The sequence below is a fragment of the Amphiura filiformis genome, chromosome 15 (assembly GCF_039555335.1).
Source record: "Amphiura filiformis chromosome 15, Afil_fr2py, whole genome shotgun sequence".
Taxonomy (NCBI): domain Eukaryota; kingdom Metazoa; phylum Echinodermata; class Ophiuroidea; order Amphilepidida; family Amphiuridae; genus Amphiura; species Amphiura filiformis.
Genome location: NC_092642.1, coordinates 23764911 through 23790233, shown reverse-complemented (window position 1 = coordinate 23790233; position 25323 = coordinate 23764911). Strand labels below are relative to the sequence as shown.

General features: G+C 37.9%; 2 protein-coding genes across 2 annotated transcripts in view; one reads left to right on the top strand and one right to left on the bottom strand.

Moving 5' to 3' along the window:
* Positions 1–6244, bottom strand: part of LOC140171412 (zinc finger SWIM domain-containing protein 8-like) — a 51921-nt gene extending 45677 nt beyond the window's left edge. The window contains 1 exon segment of the mRNA XM_072194669.1: positions 5431–6244. Coding sequence (XP_072050770.1) covers positions 5431–5662 — 232 coding nt within the window. The 5' untranslated portion in view covers positions 5663–6244.
* Positions 6245–6503: 259 nt separating this feature from the next.
* LOC140171416 (small ribosomal subunit protein uS11) lies at positions 6504–24425 on the top strand. Its single transcript, XM_072194674.1, has 5 exons — positions 6504–6585; positions 16833–16982; positions 17369–17530; positions 18492–18568; positions 24204–24425. Exons 2-5 carry the CDS (start codon positions 16834–16836, stop codon positions 24269–24271), a joined length of 456 nt encoding a protein of 151 aa, XP_072050775.1. The 5' UTR covers positions 6504–6585; position 16833; the 3' UTR covers positions 24272–24425.
* The last annotated feature ends 898 nt before the right edge of the window (positions 24426–25323 follow it).

Genomic DNA, 25323 nt, shown 5'->3' with positions numbered 1-25323 from the left:
GGGTACCTGAACCGCCAAAAGCCTATCATGTTTAGGGTTGGTTCATTTGCAAGGAGTCTTGGGAAGAAGAAAATGAATGGGCAAAATGTTTTATGTGACACAAGAAATTGAAAGTTTGCTGGTCTCTCATCAAATTTGACATACTTTGGGGGGGGGTATAAGTTTTAGAGTCCCAGCTGGAAGATCCATCCTTGCCCAATCCAAAGTGATCAATGGGTTGAAGGACTTTGGTGAGTTTTAAATGTTAGTGCTGATATCCACCCCTGTGGACGTACATTTCTCCATTGATGCTAATCTTATGTGTATTGTCTAAGCTAGAACTGGCTTGCTCGGTTTCTCTGGTCGAGACACCCCCAACTAGCGTGCACGGAAAGCACCGGGGGAAACTGGAATGAACTATTGGTTCAGAGCCAGGGAGGGTCTATTACACCAGCACCTGAACAAACTGTGCTATATTGTAGTCCAAGCTATTTTCATACTGAAGGATAAGGCTACATTATGTTCATGATATTGGGTTCCTTCCTTGAAATGGTTTACCTGTTGTGATGGTCAGTGTAATTGAACAAAGGCACTGTACACAGTGGCCAAGGTAAAGGAGCACTATGCAAGGCAATTTATAATTGCAAGGGCACTCAATTGCCTTGCAAATATACAAAGAAATATTAAGTAGGCCTATTTTCAATAATATATGATAAATTTATGCAATTTCCTGTCTGTTTTTAATCAGGTAAAGGGCATAAAGATAAAGTGTAAATCCTGGGGGACCACTCACATACATGTATTGTAAATGGTCTATATCAGGTTCGTAGGAACTGATAATTACAAGACGTCTCGTAATTCACAGACCGTCTGTGAATTACGAGACCGTGAGTCTCTGAATTACGAGACTTTCGTTGATTCTTGCAAGTCTTCTGAATTTGGCACTCGCTACAGCATTTTGGCATCTGGGTAAGCACGTTTAATAAATTTCTTACTTGTTTACTAAAACTTTATCTGAGAAAATCTGAATTTTATGCTAGCAAATTTTTACAGCAATGCCCCAAAGTTGCAAAGACATTAAGAGGGGACATTTCAGTAAGAAAATCCACTCCGATTTGCAATGAGTCCGATGTTCACGTTCAGGTAAAGTCCGTGAATTACAAGACCGTCTGGTAATTACAAGACTGTCATATGGCCCGGGAGTTGGGAGTCTGGTAATTACGAGACGTCTTGTAATTACCAGTTCCTACGAACCTGATATGCATGTGTGACCAAAAAAACAAGGAAGAGCGGGTGTTTTTTTAGGCAAGACAAGTTACGCGAGTGATGCATTTAGGGTCTAAAAAATAATGATTTTCAAGAATAAGGGTACTTTCCTGAAACTGAACAACTTGTTCAGGGTACTTGTCAAAATTTTGGTGAATTACGAGTCCAAAAAGGGTACGTTTTTTTTATTTTTAATAGCCATAAAAATCATTAGGGGTAAATTTTATATTAAATTACCTAAAACTGGGTGACAGGGATGTGCGCCACACTGACCCCATTTTCAACTCCCTCTCAACTAAGGTTGGCATTTTCGGGCGGGTAAACGGTACTACCGAGATTACATTACCCGGTAGGAAATACCCTCCCGGTACCGAGAATTCAAAAAAAAAAAAAAAAGTTTTTATTTTTTCGGTTTTGTAGTGTCCCTGGACCTAGACCTAAATGCTAGGATCATTCATGGTTGACCTAAAAATAAAAAATAAAAAATAAAATTTCAAGATGTTTTGTATTTTTAATATGAAAATTGATAATTTGTATTCATGTCATAGTCTATTAATGATTTCAAAATGCATTGAATTTGATTTTTTTTTTTTTTAGGTCAACCATGAATGATCCTGGCATTTAGGTCTAGGTCCAGGGACACTACAAAACCGAAAAAAAAAACCTCCCTTTTTTTTTTGTTGTTGAAATTTCGGGTACCCGGTTACCCGCCCGAAAAATGCGGCGGGTACCGGGTACAAAAGTACCCGAAAATGCCAGGCCTACTCTCAACAAACAAATCCATCAAAGCATGTGGGACAAATGTTAACATTTGGGGCCCTTAACTCAACATCAACAATTACCTCTCATGGCCCCTAAATGATCTTTGACCCTACATTTTATATCACCTTACATTAAGAAATTTTTGGCAAGCCGAAAGGTGGGGGAGGGGAAGCAATTTTTGGCAAGCCGAGGGGGGGAGCAATTTTTGACACACATTCATGGAGCGCCTTTTTAACAAAACGCTCTAAAAAGGCTAAAACAGTACGGAAACAGTATCTGCTGGCTGTGCTCGCAACATACACCTTGGCATGTTCAAGGGGGGGCAAAGATTTTTGGTGGGCCGAGAGAGGGGGGGGCAAGCAATTTTGGTGGGCCAAAGGGGGTGCAAGCGATTTTTGGCTAGCCATTTGGAAATTTTAAATTTAAATTTAAAAGTCCTGCTGAAAGTTGTTTGTAATTTCATACAGCAGTCCAGAACTATCAATTTCTCATATTATATAATCACTTTTAAAACAGAAAACATACACCACAATATGATCTTGCGTGGTCCACAGATCACACCACAATTTTGCAATGTTTCCATTACTGCAATTACCATTTGAGAACAATGAAAGCCAAACAATGGGTGAATGACCAAGCACTTGCCAAAAGACATTTTGTAATTACAAGTACCATAGTGCAAAACTTCCAAGGTAAAAACAAGCTTTTCAATGGTTACCAAGCAACACCATGTTCATTCCAACAGTGGGTCTTGTGTCCCCTGAGATAACAATCCAAACAGAGTCTTTACTTTCAAAACAAAAAAAAATAAACGATAACCACTGTAAGAACTAAGAGAAGTCTTGATGTTGTTAATGTTACCCAACAGGCATCTGCATGGACAGCCGAGATCAGGGCCATAGCCGCAAGGGGTGCATGCCCTACTCCAGGCCCATACGCAGGGGGGAGTGCACCTGTACCCCTCCCAATTGGCAATAAAAAAATTCCCCAAAATGCCAATAGTTTTTTATCATTTGAGTTCCAAATTTTGGGAAAGATCCACTTTTCATAAAATTGCCCTTGAAAAACAGGGGTGGAATTTCGGCGGGAGTCCGAGAGTCGACTCTCGCAGAGACTCCTGTAAAAGTCCTATTGCGAGAGTCCACTTACGTTTAAGTTCAACAAGCCTTAAAACTCAAAGCCTGCAAAATATAAAGGAAAAGTCGCCAAAGATGCAATGACATAATATGGAAGTGAGAGTTTGTTTGTTTGAATGCATTTTACGTAGGCCTACATAATTATAATACCTTTTGGACTCCCGCAAGATTGTACAAGGAGAATCCATTTACGGGAATCCATGGACTCTCGCAAAACTCTCTTGCGAGAATCCACTTGGACTCCTGTGGCACTTTACGAAATTCCACCCCTGAAAAAGATCCACTTTTTCAAGATCTGCACCTCCCATAAATAATCCTGTGTACGGGCATGCCCCACTCCTAGAAGTCCATTCCCAAGAGTCCACTTTCTGGTACAAACTTGTCTACATTGTAGTCTATTGAAACTATAATTTGGTAAAATGTTGCACCAAATGGGTTCAATTAGATGTTCACTGAACTTATGAGGGGGACCCCTCCCTGCATGCATAGGTTTTCCCTTCTCTACAGAGGCATAATTATAAATTTACATTAACAGGATTGAGTGAAAGGGAAGGAGGCGTATACCACCAAAGGTAAGGGGGGTTCCCATGGGAGTTGGGGGAGTGGGACAACATATATGGGGAGTCTTAGAAGGGGGCATACTGGGGGATCATATTTCACAATTGGGGTAATATTATTTTGCACCAAAAATAGGAAGGTCATAAAATTAAAAGGCCTTGTGACTATAAAAAATATTTCTTGACCTTTTGGGAATAAATTTGTTTTGGGTGTGTGTGACTGTGTGCAAGAGGGGAGGGGGTCCTGAATTTCAACCCAAGATAGATTCTGGTCACTGACATATTCATGACCAATTTATACAGCATGATGCTGGTAGTCTACAACGTTTAAATTATCAATGATAATCATCATGATCATTGATCATGTACATGTACAGTGGCGTAATAGGGTTGGTAGCGCCCAGGGCAAGAAACAAAATTAGCGCCCCTACCCCCACCCGAGAATATCTTAGACGCGGGGGTGTGGTAGCTTTAATATTTTTTAAGTGAGGCCGATTTGGTGCCCCCTAGTGGTAGCACCCGGGGCATGTTGCCCCCCCTTGCCACGCCACTGATCATGTAATAAATTGATATGAAATGAGAGATCCTATTTTTCTCATTTATATGTTATTGAAATTAGGAGTTCCAAATCAGGTGTATTTTTGAAGATATCATCGAAAAACTGTTGAATTCGTCTCAAATGTGGTACACCACAGTAGAGACTATAAATTTGAGTTTTTTGATGATTTCTCCGGAAATTTATATACCAATTTGGAATGTCTAATTTCAGTAGGGCCTATAAGATGTTTTGAGAAAAATATGAGCTTTCACCTGATACTTTAAACACCCAACCCTGCTTTTTCCTATCGGAAGTTAAAGAAGAAACGAAAAAGGAGAGAAGATGAAGAAAGAAGTCACTTGGCGGGCCTGGGATTCGAACCTTAGACCCCTCATACCAAGCACATGATCACGGACCGGTAGCCACTTACATGTAGGGTGATTGCGTCATCGCAGAGCCTGTAGTGATTTCATTGCTCAACATGGTATTTTGTGGTATCTACATGTATGGCAGTATGGGTGTTAGGGTTAAAAACTTAATAACATGCTTTTCTTTTTAAAACACGTCCTATGTGAAACTCACAATATTTGGAGTTGTACAATATCTAACTCTCAGCCCAAGTCGCAATATTATTTGCACAGGACGAAGGAGGCCATCAGTTTTCTTCATTCAAGAGCAGAAATTCATCTTCCTGTGCAGTAACATGATGCCTGCCATGGGCTTGCACTTTTAAATCTTGGTAAACTGAAACTCATCATCATCATCATCATCATCATCAATGTGTCGTTATTGGGATATCCTGATAATGACACAGACACATTGAATCATTGATGATGAGTTTCCATTTAGAACAAAGAACATTGTACAAGTGTAGGAAGTGTTAAGAGAGATGATCAGAGATCCATAAGTGAGGTGCCCCTTCAATTCATTCAGCTCAAGTAATTGATGTGATGTATAAATCTTCCAAATTAGTGTCATTCAACTTCGGCAACCAAACAATAAGCTTTGTTTGGTGGCAATGACATAATTAGGAACACAAAGTCTTGTATGGTACCTATGTCGCTTCCTACAAATGCTCGTGTAATAACGGGAAGGCAAGGCAAGATACTTCTTTTATGTTTACTCTTCAATTCAACAAGACAAGTTACAAACTAATTAACCCAGTCCACTGTTCAATTCAAAACATACATACCTTCAGAAGAACTATTCTGGGATGTAGATGATCCTGCCAAACTTGCTACAGATGCTGATGGTCCAGCAACAGGAGGTCCTGAAGAACTCTTCTTCCATCCTCGCCAATTGTTGTTGCAGACGCTTTCTGCTTCACTCACCCAAGAGCATAAAGAATCTTCTTCGAAGCGATCGCTATCTTCAAATGAGAACTGGTCTCCTTGTGGATCATCCCAGTCCAACATGTAGTCCATGGTCTTCTTTCACTAGCTAACTTAATCTTGGGTCTCTTCTGCCTTATAACAATCTGCAGGCCAAATTAAAATTTCAGCTTAGCTAGCCTACAGCCAGAATTGCAATTGTGGTTGGCTGATACTGATACACACACACAGTGCAGTGTGAACTGTGTTGGGCAATGCCGGTTTTGACAAAGAACAAGGGTGTGTACGAAGATTGAAACGTTATAAATACGAGACTTACAGCCTATTTCACGCAAGATGATTCAACTAAAATTCACGGTAATATCATGGAAATGGAAGTCGTATCATAATCACAGACATTTGAGAACAATAAAACTGGGAACAATGAATGAACAACAGCAGTGCACCCATTATCATTGTACGGACATTTTCATGCCCGGCTACTTAAATTTCAGCCAAACAATTCAACCAATAGATGGAATGTTTTTAATCATCAAACATGCTGCCATATACTTCACTCTCTCATCAAGTAGATACGAGACAAATTCCGAGTTAAATGTCCATTTTGGTGACAAAAATCAAGTTGTCCTTTCATCGACCTCAGTTCATCCAGCTGGCCAGTTTCCAAACAATAACATGGCATCTACGATCGGAAATGATCGGTTTTCGTACTCGGTAATTTCCGGTTAAATTTCGTCCTTGACCTTAAACTGACCTTGGGTCGTGTAAGCACATTCAATATGTGTTTCAAGATAGACACAAATAAACGCTTAAAATTCCTTAAAATCAGTTAATTTGATTTTGAATTAATTTTTTTAAAGTGATAGTATTTTTTAAATATGAAAATAAGTCTTATAAACTTTAATCATATATTAAAAAATCCATTTTTTTTAGCAATTTACAGATGAGGTGAGCCGTCCCAAGTTCAATTGAACTTTGACCTTTTTGACATCAGAAACAAATACATCCATACTGAGGTAAAATCATAGTGTAAAAATCCGACAAAATCGTCCACAAATCCATAAAAATAAGACATTTGAATGCAAGAAGCATACAGATAAAGTATAACGCTACACAAAATGATACATATTTTAAACGCAGAGTGTAATATATCGACCTAATTGGAGGTCCGAAATGTCATGTTCAGAAATTCAATACTACACGTTAATGTGCAATGTGTGTGGGAAATAAATGATATTTCACGAATGCATGAATGTGATCATTGTACGTCATAGGGCAGGATGGCAAGCTTATTATTTTAATGAATGTAGATCAGGTAAATTGCTATTTATGGGAAGAGGAATTTCTCAATTCGAAACAATTGGAGATCAAATTCATGAATCATGATGGATGGCAAATCAAATGTCATCCTGGGCATGCGGCTCATGCCCATGGCATGATCATGGGCTGTGCACTGCGATCAGAAATAAAATATTAAGGAGTGGTGCAATATTATGTGTACCCGGCCCTGGGGTGAGGGGGCAAAGACTTTTGGCACACTGAAAGGGGGGGCAAGCATTTTTGTCAGGTCGAAAGGGGGGGTTTCAAGCGATTTTTGGCAGGTCGAAAGGGGGCACTACCAAAACACTGCACAGGATTTCACAAACAAATTATGCAAATGGAATGGAACATGGGAATGGAGTGATGCAATAATTATGTGTACCCTATACCCGGCCCTGGGGTGGTGAATTACAGGGGCAAAGATTTTTTGGCACATTGAAAGGGGGGGTCAAGCGATTTTTGGCAGGTCGAAAGGGGACACTGCCAAAACACTGCACAGGATTTCACAAACAAATTATGCAAATGAAGTAGAAAACGGAACAGAGCCACTCATATCATATGACGTCATACGCGTCATCATCGCATCGATATCCTGGCTTTTCAATTCAGCCGAATGCCGATCGAGCTAGTCTCAAAACTGGGGGGATGGGAGATGGCAAGAGAACTGTGAAAAAGAGTCTACGTATCAATCTATCGAAAATATCATGCCGCTTTCCCCATTGAATGTCGTTTCATAACCGAGGTATCGTAAGTTTCTACGGCGATTTTGTCCCAATTTGAGACCGCACATCGGTAAAATCAATGTAAATCGGTATGTAGGCCTACCCTATCCTAGATTTGTTAGATTTAGCGTATTTTCATATTTTTGTCAGGAAATGGAATATTTTTTATTTGAAAGTTAGTGTTTCAAGCATTCATTTGGTGCCAAATTCGGCAAGGCACACAAAACATTTAACAAGCACAGAGACAAATGGCCGGATGCATCCATGGATCAAATGGTTGTTGTGGACGATAATTCAATGGTAAAACTTATTGTGTGCGCCATTCTGCATTTCAGTGTGCGCATGCCCAGACTGCCGATCGAAATTATGTACAGTACTACAGTGTCAATGGAGCAGTTGGGGGGGGTCAGGTGATTTTGGGCACAGATATTTTGGGCACCGCTTCTATATACACTCAAGCCCTAAAAACGTGTAGAAAAATATCAGGAACATGTTCAAATATGGCCATTGTCGAGACCCTGAAAAAGTGGGAGGGTGACACTTTGACTGAAAATTTCAACTTTTCTCTTAAAATTAATTTAAGACAGCGTCATAATCCTAATTATTCTGCCTGAACATGCTACCAAAACAATGAAAAGATAAGACATATGACATTGCTAATTAATTTTACGCACCAATAAGTTAACGAAGTGCAAAGTGGGAGGATCACGGATCTTCGGACACGGCACAATGTAGTACGACGTCCAACTCGCGATTTGACCGTTAAAGGTCAAGTTTTTACGATGCGAACTTCGCATTGACGAACTGAGCCCTCGTGGGTATCAAGATCGATATATTTTCGCGCGTCATAAGCGGGTTTACTTCTCTAATCGATTCTAAAAGGTCAGATTGATTGTTTTAAACCGGGTTTGTTTTAAAATAAACCTAGTTATAGGAACTTTCTTAATATATATCTGGGATTAACCTTGCTAATCCGGTTAGGAAAATATCATCCCCAGCAGCGGCGTCCTTGACTGTACTGGTAAGTGGTATTTTACGATTGTTTACGCTAAGTTGATTAGAATATTTCTTGTCTTATCCCTGTGAGCCTAAATTACATGCATGCATTTGTTTCATTAGTATTTTAGGCAACTTTTGATTGTAAAACCGTTAATGAGCAAGATACGGATTGTAGAGAAAAGTGTCTCAAAATTGAGCAAAATTCGCACATGTGCATGACATGTGCGCTATGATATGCTCTTTCACATGTGTTGTCAGTGCACGAATATGGCGATTAGCCGAACAACGATTGTACTGTAACATGATTGGTAAGCTTATACATGTATTAAATAGCCATAAACTCACTGCTGCATTACATCAGGTATTGTCATGATTGTTTATTCGTAATTTACAATGCTGATCCTGATGGCCATTATGTCAATTTTTCGATAATTCTGTCGGGTCAATGACAAGTTCTGAATGTCGAATGTCAATCAAACTCAAACAAATTCAACATATTTATACCAATTCATGAATTACCATGTCCATGTATTATGATACGAGACAAGATCCCAGCATAGCATTCAGCTGCTATGACCTAAATCCTAATTTTACTGACTTTTCATTTGGTTTGCTCTTGCCGCCTTGGACTTCATGACTTGGTACAATATTCGAGAAATCTACAATGTATCTACATGTACTGTCAAGTGACGTGTGTACAACTCCTGTTACTTTCAGATTCGGTGACCGTTTGTAATACAAGTAGACAATTCAATTCATTCAATCGTCACCAATTTTCAAATATATTAAATTTAAAACAATTCTTTGTGAAGTTATCGAAATAACGTTTTTGACTGTTTTAATTTTTATGTTTTCATTATAAATGTCACAAAGTATTAAAGGCCTATTCAGTGATCCCAGCGAAAGTGTAAAAAAATTAAAATTGTTTATAAATTGCTTTAAAAGTGAAGGATAAGGCATTCAAATTGTCATTTGGTATTTTTGAAATGAAAAATATTGCAAAAAACAAAAAGCAAACAGCAATATTGAAGAAGTTGAAGCCCCATTCAAATACATGTAGCTAATTTCTGTACTGAGAGTACAGAAATTACAGATTCATGTAAATGCCTTTATTTTGTCGTAAATACACAGCTTTCGGCTGAACCACTAGCAGGCTATGTCACTATGTCAGCACATCTATGACAATGACAAAGGTACCAAAATATGTACTGTATACACGCCTCGGGCATAAACAGCGATCATGCCCTCAATCCTATGAATGAACCCCTAATTTAACATTTCAGAATAATTTGCACAGTAAATTTTTCAGGAAGCCAACTAGCTCCTTTTCTTGTTTTTAAAATTGTTCTTTCTGGTTTTCTGTCCTCCAGAAAATGATGTCAACCATCGACCAAGGATGTGTGGATTTGTCATGTCTCTCTGAAGACTTGTCACTGCAATTTCCGCTTCAGCTCCATCAAGATGTTCAGCAATCACCAACGCTCATATTTTTGATCAGACTATAATTGAACCTTTAAAGACTGACTCGTCTATTCGCTACGTCTGGCATGGATCATAACCGTGGATTTTTATTGCGGATTTACTGTTCATGTGATTATTTGTCTCTATTTCCAGAAACAAAACTGGGACAATGGAGATATGCGATATAAAGTCATTTACATGTATTTACATGTAGACAAGCAGTTTTACTGCTAAAAGTTATCTTCACTGATTACAGCATCTTGACTCGGCAACATTTTAGAAAGTTCTTGTTATCATCCAGTAGCTAGCAGACTTCCCTTTCACTGCGAGAAAGTTCTTTGCGAGTTTCGGTATCTAATATGAATTTTACATCCGTGGCTAGAGTGTAAAAGCTTTACCGATACCGAACTGAAATAGCACTACTTTTTGGTGCCAAGTATAGGCGGTAGACTCTTGCGTGATTTACCGTACATGTAGTAGGGTAGCGCAATTTGCAATTAAGATGCAACTAATGTACAGAACAATCCTGTACATTATTAACTGTAATACTAATAGTAATACTATTATTTACTATAAATATGCTATATTGTATTGTCCATTTGGCTCCCTCAAGACGGTGATGTTTGCACTTTGACATACGTTGCAGGTGTACAGATGTAGCGCTTTTGATCGCGCATGTAAACGCACCAATTCATCTCACGCGAGTTAATACTACACGCACTAGAGCATGCACTGATTTTACGATCTCGAGCAAGCCAAATGGATCCCTACAGTGTTAAGATGGATGAAATGAAATCTCTGCATTACTGATCAATTATTTTCCAACAAGCTATCGAAGCACGGTCTTTTTCTCAGATCTATCACATTTTCAGTATATTAACTCACTTTGGGTCACAATGATAGGTACATAGATGGGGTACAGAGCTTAAAGGATGGGGTATGAGCATTTGGACAGTATTTTGTGGGACATGAGCAGGGGACAAACGATTTGCGCTGAACTTTTTTCGCGCAATCTCCAAGCAATTGGCTATTTTTTTCCTATGGGCATTTGCATTGAAAAAAAGTTCGCACAATCTCCGCGCAATTGGCCATTTTTTCGCGCAAATCATTTGTCCCTGGACATGAGAGCACATCAGACATCAAATTGCATTTTGAATACGAAGAATGTCGTTCTGATATCAAATAATTTTTGATTTTTTTTTGTTGAAATTTGCAATTTTTAAAAATCTGATGATGTACTTAAACTTAAAGTGTATGTAGCTGGGATGAAAACCCAACGATAAATTGAAAATTTTTTGTTTTTCGTATTGAAGATACAGATTTTTCCCCCAAACACACAAAAAAATATATGTCTTTTTGGGCAAAAATGTATGTCTCCAAATATGAAAAGTCAAAATTTTCAATGGATCGTCTGCTTTTCCTTCCAGCTACATACATTTTAAGTACATATAACTAGATTTATAAAGTTAACATCAAGGACTGTTATATCAAAATTTTAAAATATCAAATTTTGTCATAAAATTTGTATTATATCGCAATTTTAAAAATGAAAATTATTTGATATCAGAATGACATTCTTCGTACTCAGAATTCAATTTGATATGTCTGATGTGCTCTCATATCCCACAAAAAATACTGTCCAAACGCTCATTCCAGAGCCCTTAAGGTCCATATACTCCAAATATTTGATATAGAAGATTCCTTCAACAAGTATTTGTTATGCAATCTACTTCAATTCCCCCCGGTACATGTAATTCTATCTTTTAACAAAATAATGTTAGTTGACCGAAAATCAAAATTTATGTTGGTTGATTGATATATATTATTGATTTTACATAATCAAACATTCATTATAAATTAAACCTTTGGCTGCAATAGAATAGGATTTTATTAAATAACAAATACAATGTTGCATCAAATATTCTATGTCAAATAAAAAGTAATTGTTAAATTTATTGTTTGTCTTTCAAAATTTATTTAGTGATAATTACAAATATTTATTATTATTTTTGTGTATAATGTACTTTATGAGATTATATACCGTACTGACTCGGGTATAGTCCCACCCCGTTTTGGGGTGAACATTTTTCAAAATTGGGGTGGGACTATACTCAATTTCGATTTTTTTTTTTTTTTTTTGGTTTTGGAGTGTCCCTGGACCTAAACCTAAATGGTAAGATCATTAATGGTTGATTAAAAAAAAAAAATTAAAAATTAAAAAATTTTAATTGTAGGCCTATGTGTTTTGAATAAATTTGTATACAAATTCAATGCATTTTGAATTCATAATAGAGTATGACATGAGCACAAATTTATTCAAAACATATAGGCCTAAATTTTTTTAATCAACCATGAATGATCCTAACATTTATCTCCAGGTCCAGGTACACACCAAAACCGAAAATATTTCTCAGAATTTTTTGAAACTTTGGGGTGGGACTTTACTCGAAGGTGGGACTATACTCGCGTCAATACGGTAATTTATGTTGCAAAATACAGGAAACTTGTTAACACGAAATTGCTGGGGCTAATGAATTAAGTTTGTGGCATCATGAGTTTATTTATAAACTTGAGACTCTAAAATCACTGTTATCAGACATTTTGGTTAAGAGTGTGTTAACAAGTTTCCACTGTATAAAAACTTTTCAGATCTATTGTTTTATATATTATTAGAATTAATTTCACTTGCACATTAGTCTTGTTATTACTAATATATAATTTACACTAACAAATCATAAAGAATCATACGTGCCAAATTAAGTTATATGATTTGAAAGCTCTCAATTTTTGGTTTGATTTATTTCAGAAATTCATTAAACAAAATTAATTTAATACCTTATTATACATGTATATAGCTAATTTCTTTAGGCAAATGCATTTTTTAAATTTCAGAATCCAAAATCCATTCCATATAAGAATTTTTTAAATCAATTTGAAGTGCTGGAATACAATACAATGTTTACACCAAATTGTGGTTTCATCAAATTACAAATCCCTAAATATCTAAATGAGAGCAAGGAGTAATTTAGAAATGGAGAGGGGTGGGATGGTAAAACAGGAATGGGAAGGAATGGTAAGACTAGAGGGGATCAATGGGTAGGGATGGTAAGACAGGAAAATAGTGAGGAATGGTACGACGAATGGGGAGGGATGCTGCAACAGGAATGGGGAGGGATGGTGTGACAGGAATGGGTAGGGATGGTACGACAGGGAGGGTACGACAGGAATGGGGAGGGATGGTGTGACAGGAATGGGTAGGGATGGTACGACAGGGATGGAACGACAGGAATGGGGAGGGATGGTGTGACAGGAATGGGTAGGGATGGTACGACAGGGATGGTACGATAGGAATGGGGAGGGATGGTGTGACAGGAATGGGTAGGGATGGTGCGACAGGGATGGGTAGGGATGGTGCGACAGGGATGAATGCGACAGGAATGGGGAGGGATGGTAAGACAGTAATCAATGGAAATGGATTGGAAGATAGAAATGGAGAAGGGTAATATAGAAATGGAGAGGGGTAAGACACAATTCACCTTTCGGGAAATACCATAAGCCTTTGTGGGTAGACCTCTGATGTTGTCATGCCGATGTACACATTGTTACTGCGCACTTCATGGCTTTCAAATGCACAGTAACGATGTTCGCTAAATGATGTACACATTGGCGTGGTGTCAAAGGACCACATCTCAGGTCTACATGCAAAGGCTTATGGGATTTAAAAAAATGTGAATTGGATAGGTGTACATGGAGGGTATGACAATGAAGACTCATTTCAGAAAAAGTGTTTGTTTTATATGTGGTGCATAATTGTGGTATTAAATGGCATGTGTATGCAATCTAAAGAATTGAAATGTATTGTTACATAAATAATGATGACTTGTGTAACCCTTATCTTCAGATATGGTACTTGAATTTGTGCTTTTTTGTAGTACAAACTTTTGTTGATACAATGTGGTGCATAATGGTGCATGGTGGTATGAAAAATGGTGAATGGCTTGTAGATGATATGACGATTTATGATACCGTCATCTTCAGTAATGGTACTTGAATTTGTGCTGTTATGTCGTACAGACTGTTTGTTTACAATGTGGTGCATGGTGGTATTAAAATGGTGAATGGCTTGTGTATTATGCAAATGCAAAGAATTGTAATGTATTGTTAATACAAAGTGAAATGTAAATGTATAAGAACATGTCCCTGGCATAGCGGGTGGTCAAGAGCATGAACCATTGATATGAATGATACAATTACCTCAAAGAATTGGAATGGTATTAGTCATCAAATGGAGACATGCTAAAACCCAAAATACATTTGTATTTTTGAAAATGTGCTACTTGAATTCAAATGACATAAACTGTCATGATAGAGTGAATTTTAAGTGATAAGTGTAATGTTTAATGTAGGTGACTGACCCATGTTGTGGTAAATAAAATGGCTGTGAAGAACTCATATAGTTGTTAAGAAATTTGTGACAAATTTCTGTTTGATACAAAATAAAATGTGATTAGAAAATATTTGAACCAATGTGTGTTTTGTTAGCTGTAGTTGTGATTGACCAAGAGCAGGAGATGTAATTCGATCCAGCAAATGTCCTGATGAGGCTAAACTATAAAAAAAAAAGCTATGTCTCAAAGCAATTGGCAGTTCCAAACACGAATGCGGTTGTTTTTTAAGATTTTTTTAAAGATTTAAAAAAAATTTGAATTAATTAATATGTCATTTGCTAGTGTTCTTTTTTACTTAAAAGTACACAGCATAAAATTTAGGTTCTTTTACACAAAGAAAAACGGCAAAAAACTAAAAAAAAAAGGAAACAAAAAATTATTTTGTCATTTCAACCGAAATGGACGTGCTAAGAAAAACAAAATTTGCATGGGCGCTTTGAGGACGGGACTTTTTTAACCTATGTATGAACCAAAAGTGAGTCATCAAATTTTTTTTTGGTGAGGGCTCATTCCAGGCCTTGGGACTCGCTGGATATGATTGAGGGGGGCACTATTTTTTAAATAGAATTTGTCAAATTTTGATTCCCATGAGCAGGGGCATGCCACGCCCCTATAAGACGGTGCCACAGAGTCCATCTCAATCTCATTGTGTATTCTTGTATCTGCAATCCAGTCCAAGTCGGTGCAGAGTCCCAAAACTATAGTACAACCGAGTCCAGCGAGTCTGTATCCAGCAAAAGTATAATGACATGTTGATCATCCAAATTCAAAATCACTGTAAAAAAAGGCCACCAAATTTTAGGATCCGATCGGACTCATTATGTTTTGATGAATCCAAGTGTGTGAAAATATCGGAGCCAAAACATAATAATGATAAAATTAGATGCTTTACGCCCAATATTTATTGGTCTTGCTATGATTTTTAAAATATTGTACTCGACCATTAGCTCTACCAATAGATATGGGCTCAATCGATCCAATTTTATATCATTACTTGCCCGGGTTCATCAAGTACCATCCCCCCCCCCCCGAGTCCAATATGCTTCCCTCCCAGCTATTCCCCAAGTGGGTTCATATCTGTCCTTCATAGAAATAGTGGGTACTCGTTATGAAGGGGCTTTTGGCATGATAGGCCTATTATCACTTCTACTAAATGCTGCTACTCATCAAAGCCTGTTCAGCATCCGTACCTGTGAATGTCATCTGATAGTCATATTTGAGTTAATAGTGAAAGCGAGGAATTTTAATTTCGCGGATATTGAAAACAGCATTAGCGGGAAATTCACTAAACTGTAATTTAGAAGTCTCTTCATAATAAATAAATACTTCAAATCTAACATTTCTGCTCGGGATACGTTTTGTTTATTTACATAGTTTGAGAATCCCGAATCGGGATTCCTCGTGACGTATACGACCTCGCTGATTTGACTGTTTTAAGTTATTTACGAAAATGTGAAATAAACAATGATTTTGATAGGTAAAATAAAAAATAAATATTTTTCATGTAAAAATATTTAATTCTATCATTTCTTTATGAACGTAAGTGAGAATTTGAATTTATTGGAACATTTAAGATGGGGAGGCGTGACACAGGCCATAGAGGCTTAGCCGCAACTCAAACTTCATGAATCTCCGTCTGGCGCACGGGTTTCAATTTTGCACTGCTTAATCTTCGCATGCGTTGATATGATTTATGGCTGTCTTATCCCTGGAGAGTACTTGGAAACTTCATTATAGTGTTTATTATGACAGTGGCTACCTCTGGATTTACTTCAAATTTTTGAGCAAATACGGAAATATTTAAAAAAAATTATTAACGCATACGAACATCCAGATTTTAGTGATTTCATGACATGACTTGCAGCCAAAACACGGCGATTTTTTCCGATATAATCATCTCGAAATTCCTCCTGAATACATTTAAGACAAGCATTGGAATGATATTTCACAATATAGGTAAGCAGTTTTGTAACAGGTCTTCCGATTTTGAAAGGAATTCACTGTGTTTGTGCCTTGGTGCATTATAAAATTTGCGACAGTAAAATTTAAAAAATTTAAAAATGTGAAGGGCGCCATCATAGCTAATAAATCGCCGAGGTCACTCAATGGACGTCGTACTAAATGTAATTGCTATGGGAAAAATGAATTTTTATACAGGAAGCAAAAAAATATATATCACTTTTAATACCCACAAATCACCCTAGAAATGTTAACAACCCCTTGGTTTTAAAAATCAAGTTAGAAATATAATAACTTTCTTCGGCCCTCACTCAGATTTATGTGTCATAACAATTTGCTTTCTTTCATTTGCAGAATGGCTCCTCGCAAAGGCCGTGCAAAGACAGAAGAGGTCCAGGTAAGCCTGGGACCTCAGGTGCCAGAGGGAGAAAATGTTTTTGGTGTAGCTCACATCTTCGCCTCTTTCAACGACACATTTGTTCATGTCACTGATTTGTCTGGAAGGTACGTTTCTGTCTTGTGTTGGCCAGGGTTGTAGCTACAGTGGACGGTGGTGGGCGGTAGAGCCCACTACTCAGTTTTGGAGCCCACCACTCAGCTGCAATTTTAGCACAGGAGCCCACCACTCAGAGGCCAAAATTGCACAATTTATTATATTGGTCAAGAATTTGGTCCATTTAGGCAAAAAATGTCAAATATGCAAAATTTTGATCAAATGCCACCCAGCACTAAAAATATCCTAGCTACAACCCTGGTGTTGGCCATGTGGCGGTAGTTAGTGTGAACACTAACAGTGTAAATTCCAAGAAGGGAAAAATTCAACTCTAACAAAGTTAAACCAAGTTCTAATATTTTTGTTCCTGCTTTCATTGTGAATTCTATTGACACAGGGAAACTATTGCACGTGTGACCGGTGGAATGAAGGTGAAGGCTGATCGTGATGAGGCCTCCCCTTACGCCGCTATGTTGGCTGCCCAGGATGTGGCTGCCAAGTGCAAGGAACTTGGAATCACAGCACTCCACATCAAGCTGAGGGCCACTGGGGGAAACAAGTAAGTAAACTAGTGAAGGCAGCCAGTGTCCGAAATAAGGAAAATATGGAGGTTATCCCGAGGATAACTAAAGCACAAATTCTGCTTGTCCTCACTACATTTTGGTTGTCCCCAAAATGTGTCATACTAGAGGTAAAATAAAGTGGTTGTCCAGGGGATAAGTACATAGCTCAATATGGTTGTCCCCAGTGATTTTTGGACAAGAGGACAAGAGGATAAGTGCTTATTTCGAACACTGAAGGCAGCACAAAAAGAGTCAACACTAAAGAGGTTAGGAGTAGTGAGGGATTTTGTAATGTCAGAGAGGGCCTGTCACAGTCCCCTTGGTAAAACATGATTGATTACTTTTAAAAAACAGTGAATATATGCAGATGTGCAACATCTTACTATTACTGTGTTAGTAAACATGCATGATGCATAATACTTCTCCAGTTGAAAAGATAGTGGCTAGTGCAGGTTCTTACCGGTCTAGGACACATGTATATTATACGTTGAGGGCTACTCCAGGGGAGTAAGATATCTTGGGCTAAGCAATTTTATATAAGTGTGATCTGATTGATTGCTCAATTTTTCACAATGGTTAAAATATGGACTGCTAATCTGCTACATGTCAAACTTGTATGTGATATTTGAAAGTGTGTGTAAAGCCAATTATGTTCGCAGCATGAAATTCTCATTTGGTGGGAAGAAGAACCCAAATTTTTGCAGCATGAAATATTTGTGAATTGGTGAAGTTCTTTGAATGCAGATGTAGAAAATAAAATACTTACAAGTAAAGCATTTTGCAAATTCTCGCTAGTCATATAATTCACAAAATTTTCATTCATACAAGTTTGCAATGGATTGTAGCACATTTCATTTTGTTACTAGGGCCAATTTTTTTCTGAGCAAGAATTAAAAAGAGACGATGATTGTAAATGTTAACCCTCTATAAATTCTGTCTTTCTCATTCAATTACCAGGACCAAAACCCCAGGACCAGGTGCCCAGTCAGCACTCCGTGCTTTGGCTCGTTCCGGTATGCAAATCGGACGTATTGGTAAGTTTAACTTTTTATTGGTTGGTTCTTCTTCCATGACAATATCTACTTGATGAGAAAATTTGTTCTTATCCAGTATGCTTACAAGAAAACCTATATGTTGATATGTAATCCAGCATTTGATGTATGATTGAATAGAGAGCAGATTCAGGTCAGGTTATATTAGAGGTGGACGTCTTGCAGGTGATTTTTGGCTCTTAGCGGAGCTAGTGAGCCTTAGTCATTGTAGTCAGTGAGGGCTGTATTTTTGCTACAAATTTTGGCCACTTGCGTTCTTGCTTTTTATGCTAAGGTTTCTTTTTGTTAATGATATTTGGCTTTGAAATTACATTCCAAGGTTTGCTTAGTTATTTAGCAATCGATTGCACTCCTTTAGAAGTGAATTTGGGGTGGGGAAAGTACTTATTTTGAAGTGAGAAAAGTCAAAAGTCGTCATGAGAAACAAGTCATTTCTATCGTTTTGCTTGGTTCCTTGTATGCGCTAGAGATTATTTTGGTCTGAGTAATTTAAGTTGTGAGATCATGGCGGGAATTGACGGATTGCACTATTTTTCTTTGGGAAAGTGACCTTTTACCATGAATTTTTTGCGGTGATCTCACATGGATAGAAGCGTGATTGGATGATTCCTTTGTCCAGATTGTTTATTGAGTTCTCGGGAGTTTTGTTACCATGGGACAACACTTCAAAATATTTAGAGACCAGCGGCGTAGTAATTTAATTAAATGAGCGCTAAATAACCAGGGTTGCCAAAAAAAATTCAGCCCGAATCGCAGGTCAAATAATCGAAAAGTCGCCCAATTTTTTTCTTTACCCTTTGTATTCTATGGGGCAGGAAATTGTCCCGGGGAAAATCTTCAAAAGTCGCCTAATTGTGTTACCAAATCGCGGGTTTGACAACCCGGAAAACAACGTCTCGACAGCGAAGGTCACATCTGGCTATTCATTATCATTGTTTGGCTGGCACGCTTTCTACAGCGTGGGTTGGGAATTCTGAAAATCTGTAAAATTACAATTTTGCGGAATATAGGGTGGGTTTCTAAAAAGCGTGTGAGCAATATATAATTATAAAGCGTAGGGGAATGCGCTACCAATTGAAAAAAAAATATAATAAAGTAATTTGATGATCTGTTGAAAAACATTCATATTTTCTTCATAAATCTGGAAAGAAAATGTCAAAAATTAATTTGCTGATGTTTTCAATTCATACGACGTCACCTGTAGTAGAATCGGCGCCGTGAGTTTTATGAATGAATATAATTTTCAGTCTCTACATCAGCCGCTTTGGCCGCTCGCTCACACTAGAAGTGGAGCGATCCGAACCACAGCGGCCGTGTAGAGAGTATAGACTGACGTATTCATGTATTCAGGATCTCACAGGTATCTCAGCCTTTTGCCCATTTGCCCATGTGTTACTTTTAGATAAACAATCTAAAGTCGTATCTTTTCGATGCAGTTGCAGTGATGCAGTTTTGCCAACATTTAATATGTCGCAAATGTTTCAGATGAATAAGAAAATCATGAGTGTTTGATAGATGAGGATAAATTCTGCATCAATTCGGATTCTGAAATGGATTGATGGCGCGAGATAATGATAAAATGGACCCGGAAGTGACTGTATGAAACGCCGATGTTCAGTCTTCGAATTTGATAAAGTAATGCTGTAAACAATCTAAAGTCGTATCTTTTGAAAGATGATTGCAGTTTGCCAATATTATGTCGCAAATGTTTCAGATGAATAAGAAAATCATGAGTGTTTGATAGATGAGGATAAATTCTGCATCAATTTGGATTCTGAAATGGATTGATGGCGCAGATAGTGATAAAATGGACCCGAAGTGACTGTATAAAAGCGGCGATAGCGCCGATGTTCAGTCTTCGAATTTGATAAAGTAATGCTGTAAGCTTTGGTCACAAACACTGCATAAGGGTGGGGGTTCAATTTTTGATAAAAGGGTGTCTGTCTAAAAAGTGTGGGGAAATATAAATGGAGGGGTTTGACCCCTGACAAGCGTTCAAATTTGTAGCTGCTACAACTGATCATCACTATTTAATTCACTAGAATCTGTTTGTTTGTCTGTGTCTGCCTCTTCTCTCAGAGACTAGTGTAGTAGTAGCTCGTTCACGTAGTGATTCCGTTGTCCCACTGGCCTACAAAACTTAGATTGCATGGCGATCGGAGTGTTATCGTCAGAGCACTAGCATAGTAGGGGAAGCATGTTCCTCAAACTTGGTGGGTGGATGCATCTTTAGTACAACAAGTCACACATACAATATTTTCTCAATTCGAATTTTATCCTTTCTGGGTATGACTGATTTTGTTACCGTAAAATTTGTGTCAATTCCTGATATCACATAATAGTACCGTACGCGATAAATGCACCACATTTTGTAGGCTCCAATTGCTGATGACATAAATGAGAACAACTGGTAACCAACGGCACTGTGCAGTACCGGTCTGTTATTCAATTGCGTTGTGTGTGGGTTATGTGTATTTTATGTGTAAAATGCCTATGCGGCGCGGTAATACACCAAAAAAACAAAATCATCGTATAGATCCCTGGTACTAGGTGCATCTTGACCCCAGCATAAGTTTGTATTGGTTAGTGGGTCAAGGTCACCTGAGGTCATCCAGGGGTCATCTGAGGTCAAATTTGCAAAAACTGTTGTAGGGGCATGAAACCGTGGGTACAGTCAACATTTGGAGTCAAATTTCGGGAAGGTCATCCGGGGTCACCCAGGGGTCATCTGAGGTCAAATTACTAAAAACTTCGTATGGGCATGAAACTTGGTGGGTACAGTCAACATTTAAAGTCAAATTTTGGGAAGATACTAAAATTGTGTCGTATGGGCATGAAACTAGGTGGGTACAGTCAACATTTGGAGTCAAATTTTGGGAAGGTCATTTTGAGGTCATCCGGGGTCACCTGAGGTCAAATTACTAAAAACTGTCGTATGGACATGAAACTTGGTGGGTACAGTCAACATTTGGAATCAACATTTTGTGAAGGTCATTTTGGGGTCACCCAGGGGTCATCTGAGGTCATATTACTAAAAAACTGTTGTATGAACATGAAACTGGATACAGTCAACATTTGGAGCCAAATTTTGTGGGGTCGCATGTTCCTCGAACTTGGTGGGTGCATCTTGACCCCAGGCAGAACAAGTTTGTATTGGTTAGTGGGTCAAGGTCACCTGAGGTCATCCAGGGTCATCTGAGGTCAAATTAGCAAAAACTGTCATATGGGCATGAAACTTGGTGGGTACAGTCAACATTTGGAGTCAAATTTTTGGAAGGTCATTTCAGGGTCAACCGGTGTCACCCAGGGGTCATCTGAGGTAAAATTGCTAAAAAATGTCGTATGGGCATTGGTGGGCACGGCCAACATTTGGAGCCTAATTTTGTAGGGTCGCACAGAACAAGTTTGTATTGGATAGTGGGTCACGGTCACCAGAGGTCATCCAGGGGTCATCTGAAGTCAAATTAGCAAAAACTGTCGTATGGGCATGAAACTTGGTGGGTACAGTCAACATTTAGAACCAAATTTTTGGAAGCTCATTTGAGTCAGCCAGGGGTCACCTGAGGTCAAATTACTAAAAACTGTCGTATGGGCATGAAACTTGGTGGGTACAGTCAACATTTGAAGTCAAATTTTTAGAAGGTCATTTCGGGGTCATCTGAGGTCACCATTTAGAGCAAAAATTTTGGGAGGTCATTTCGGGTCGTCTGAGGTCAATTTAGATGAATTCTAATAGTTGCCAAGGCTTTCTATAGTTGTTGAAAGCTTCAAATACTAAAAAAAGGGGATTTTAACATTTTGCAGAACAAATTATTCTTGCTGGTTCAGTAGTAATTTGCACAATAATGAATTATTTTCAGATTTTGCAACTAATAGTAATGCGGCAAAAAATAATAATGCGGAGGAGGAAGATTGACCACCGCATCGAGTTTCAAGGACCGTATTGAATATTTGGGGAATTTTTTCAAACTGAAGGTTTAAAAAAATTGACCGACCTACCAACCTGTTGCGCATTCGACTCCAAGAACAATTGCTTTCCCACAAAAAAAGCGTAGAGCCACAGCGCCATTGGTGCTCTTGTTCCATTGCAACAGACACCTAATTTGCAACCAACCTCCAAAGCGGCTAAAATATTTCTGATGCTGATCACTAAGAGTGGAAATCAAGGTGTAGAATTTAAAATGCAGCATACAGGATGTCTCTGCCGGGTCAGAATTTCATTTCACAGTGCGAGAATCAATCATGATTCTTGCAGAATAAATTTTCGGGAATCATTCGATTCTCGCAAATCAACTTCTGTGTAAACTATGTAACGTTTGCAAGAATCAACTTTGATTCACGCAAATCTGTTTACGAGAATCTTTACACCGAAATTCTGACCCTGCTCTGAAAGAACTGAATTGTCAGAAACTTTAATATTGGGTATTTTGGGGTCAGAAATTCGCAACTAAGTGCGAGGATTCTCCATGGGGAATTTTGCAGGAATCTATGGATATATAACTTTTTATAATAAACTTAAATATTTATGAGAATCCATTTAGATTCTTGCAGTTTTGTTGACGATAATCTTGGATTCTCGCCGAATTTCTGACCCTGTATTATAGTGCGTGAACCAAACATAATTGTTGATGTGGTGAAGTAATAAAACAGCTATCACATACTTCTTAGATTTTGGCAATTGATCGCTCCATTCTTGAAATATGAGAATTGTACAAAACTACCTCATTTTCAATCCGTTCCACAGATTCAAATATCAATCAATGACAATAGACACCTCGTGCACAGGTCATTGATGGATATTAGAATCTGTGGAAACTAGGTTTGAAAATGGGGTACTTTTGTATAATTCTATTATTTCAAACAGGGACTGCCTTTTGAGGAGAGTGAGAGCAATCGCTCTCTACTGCTCTCCTTAAATCTGATATGGGAGAGTGACTTTTAGCTCTCCTTAGTTAACCATTCACTCCTTACATTCTATTGTAAATGCTCTAAACAGCTCTCCTTGAAGGCTCTAGAAGAGCTTTTTAATACTCTCCTGCAAATTCCAAAAGACAGTCCCTGAAATTATTTCAAGAACTAGTAATACAGGGACTGTCTTTTGGAATTTGCAGGAGAGTATTAAAAAGCTCTTCTAGAGCCTTGTCAAAATTTAAAAAGTATGTTAATTATTGTAGATGTTCTACGACCACATCAGTTATTGGTTATTTTTGGTTTGGGTGTTAAAATACCCAAAAAATTTGATACTGTCAGGGACACTCTGTATGTTTCTTCGGTTAGAATTTGTCAGCAAGAATCTGTAATTCGCTTCTAATTTACTAGTTGACCCTTTCGGTAAATCCTATAATCCTTTGCGAGTTCACCTGAGAACTCGTCATTTGACGTCATGCCGACTTGCTTTGCGTAATAACGATGTTCGATAAATGATGTGCGCATCGGTGCAGATCGGTGTGACGTCAAATGACGACATCTCAGGTGTACTTGCAAAGGCTTATGGGATTTACTGAAAAGGTCAATTGACTTGTTTAAAAAAAAAAGTGCTACTACAATGTAAGTGTTGTAGGAAGTATAGACGACATAATATTAAACAACCACTTGTCTCTTTGTTTTTTTACCACAGAGGATGTAACACCAATCCCATCAGACAGCACAAGGAGGAAGGGAGGTCGTCGTGGTAGACGTCTCTAGACCAGTGGTTGAAATTCTCAGAACTCGCTCCGTACTCACCAAAGGCAATGTTTCTGTTAGTAAATTGTACAGACTCTCATAGAAGACAAAAGATGTGATAAGCTAAATCTGAAAACAAGATGTGACAAATAAAGAAATATCACAACTTGGGAAATCAGCTGTTGTTTTGTACTCTTTTTTATATTGTGTTGAACGAAATGGAAATTGAAAGGTGCTTTTGCAAAGTGGAGCTTTACATTGCTTGATGTGTCAAAATATATATGGCGGTATAAGCCATGTATTAATTAGTATTATACCATTTTTCACCAGGATGTGGCATGACGTCAATTTATTGGACGCAGCTTTAAACCTCTAGCGTTCGCTTAAAACGCTGGTATACACTTAAAGACGCCGCATAGATGCTCAAAATAGCTGCCTCAATGTGTTGACGTCACTGTCACATCAGGGCGAAAAATGGTTTAGACCTGCAATCATGGATCACTTTATAAATCTTATGATATGTACTTAAAGTTTATGCAGCTGGGATGAAAAGCTGACCATCAATTGAAAATTTTGATCTTTCATATTGAAGATATATACATTTTTTTCTGCAAAAGACCTAATTTTTTGTTTTGGGAAAAAAAATGTATATCTTCAATGGAAGCCCTGCATGCTTTTATCAATTGGCTCCAAACAAAGAATTTGAACTGGTGTCCTTCACCGTAATCATGGCGCAGTGCAGTCCATTCAATCAAATGTTGTCATCAACCTATTTGATCGTAGTGCATTTGTTGTGTGTGTGAGACGAACTGTTGTGGTACTGCAATCATGCTTTTGTTGAATGCATTTGAGTAGTCCGCCATATTTACGGTATGATACGTCATTTGCACAACCTCTATACGAAAGTTCAACATTTTCATATGATGGATGGCTTTTCATCCCAGCTACATACACTTTAAGTACATAATACAATTTACTTTGAGGACTTAAATTTCAAAACTATCAATTTTGTTATCATTTGTCATAAAATATGTTTTATATCGCAAGTTTAAAAAAAAATCAAAATTATTTGC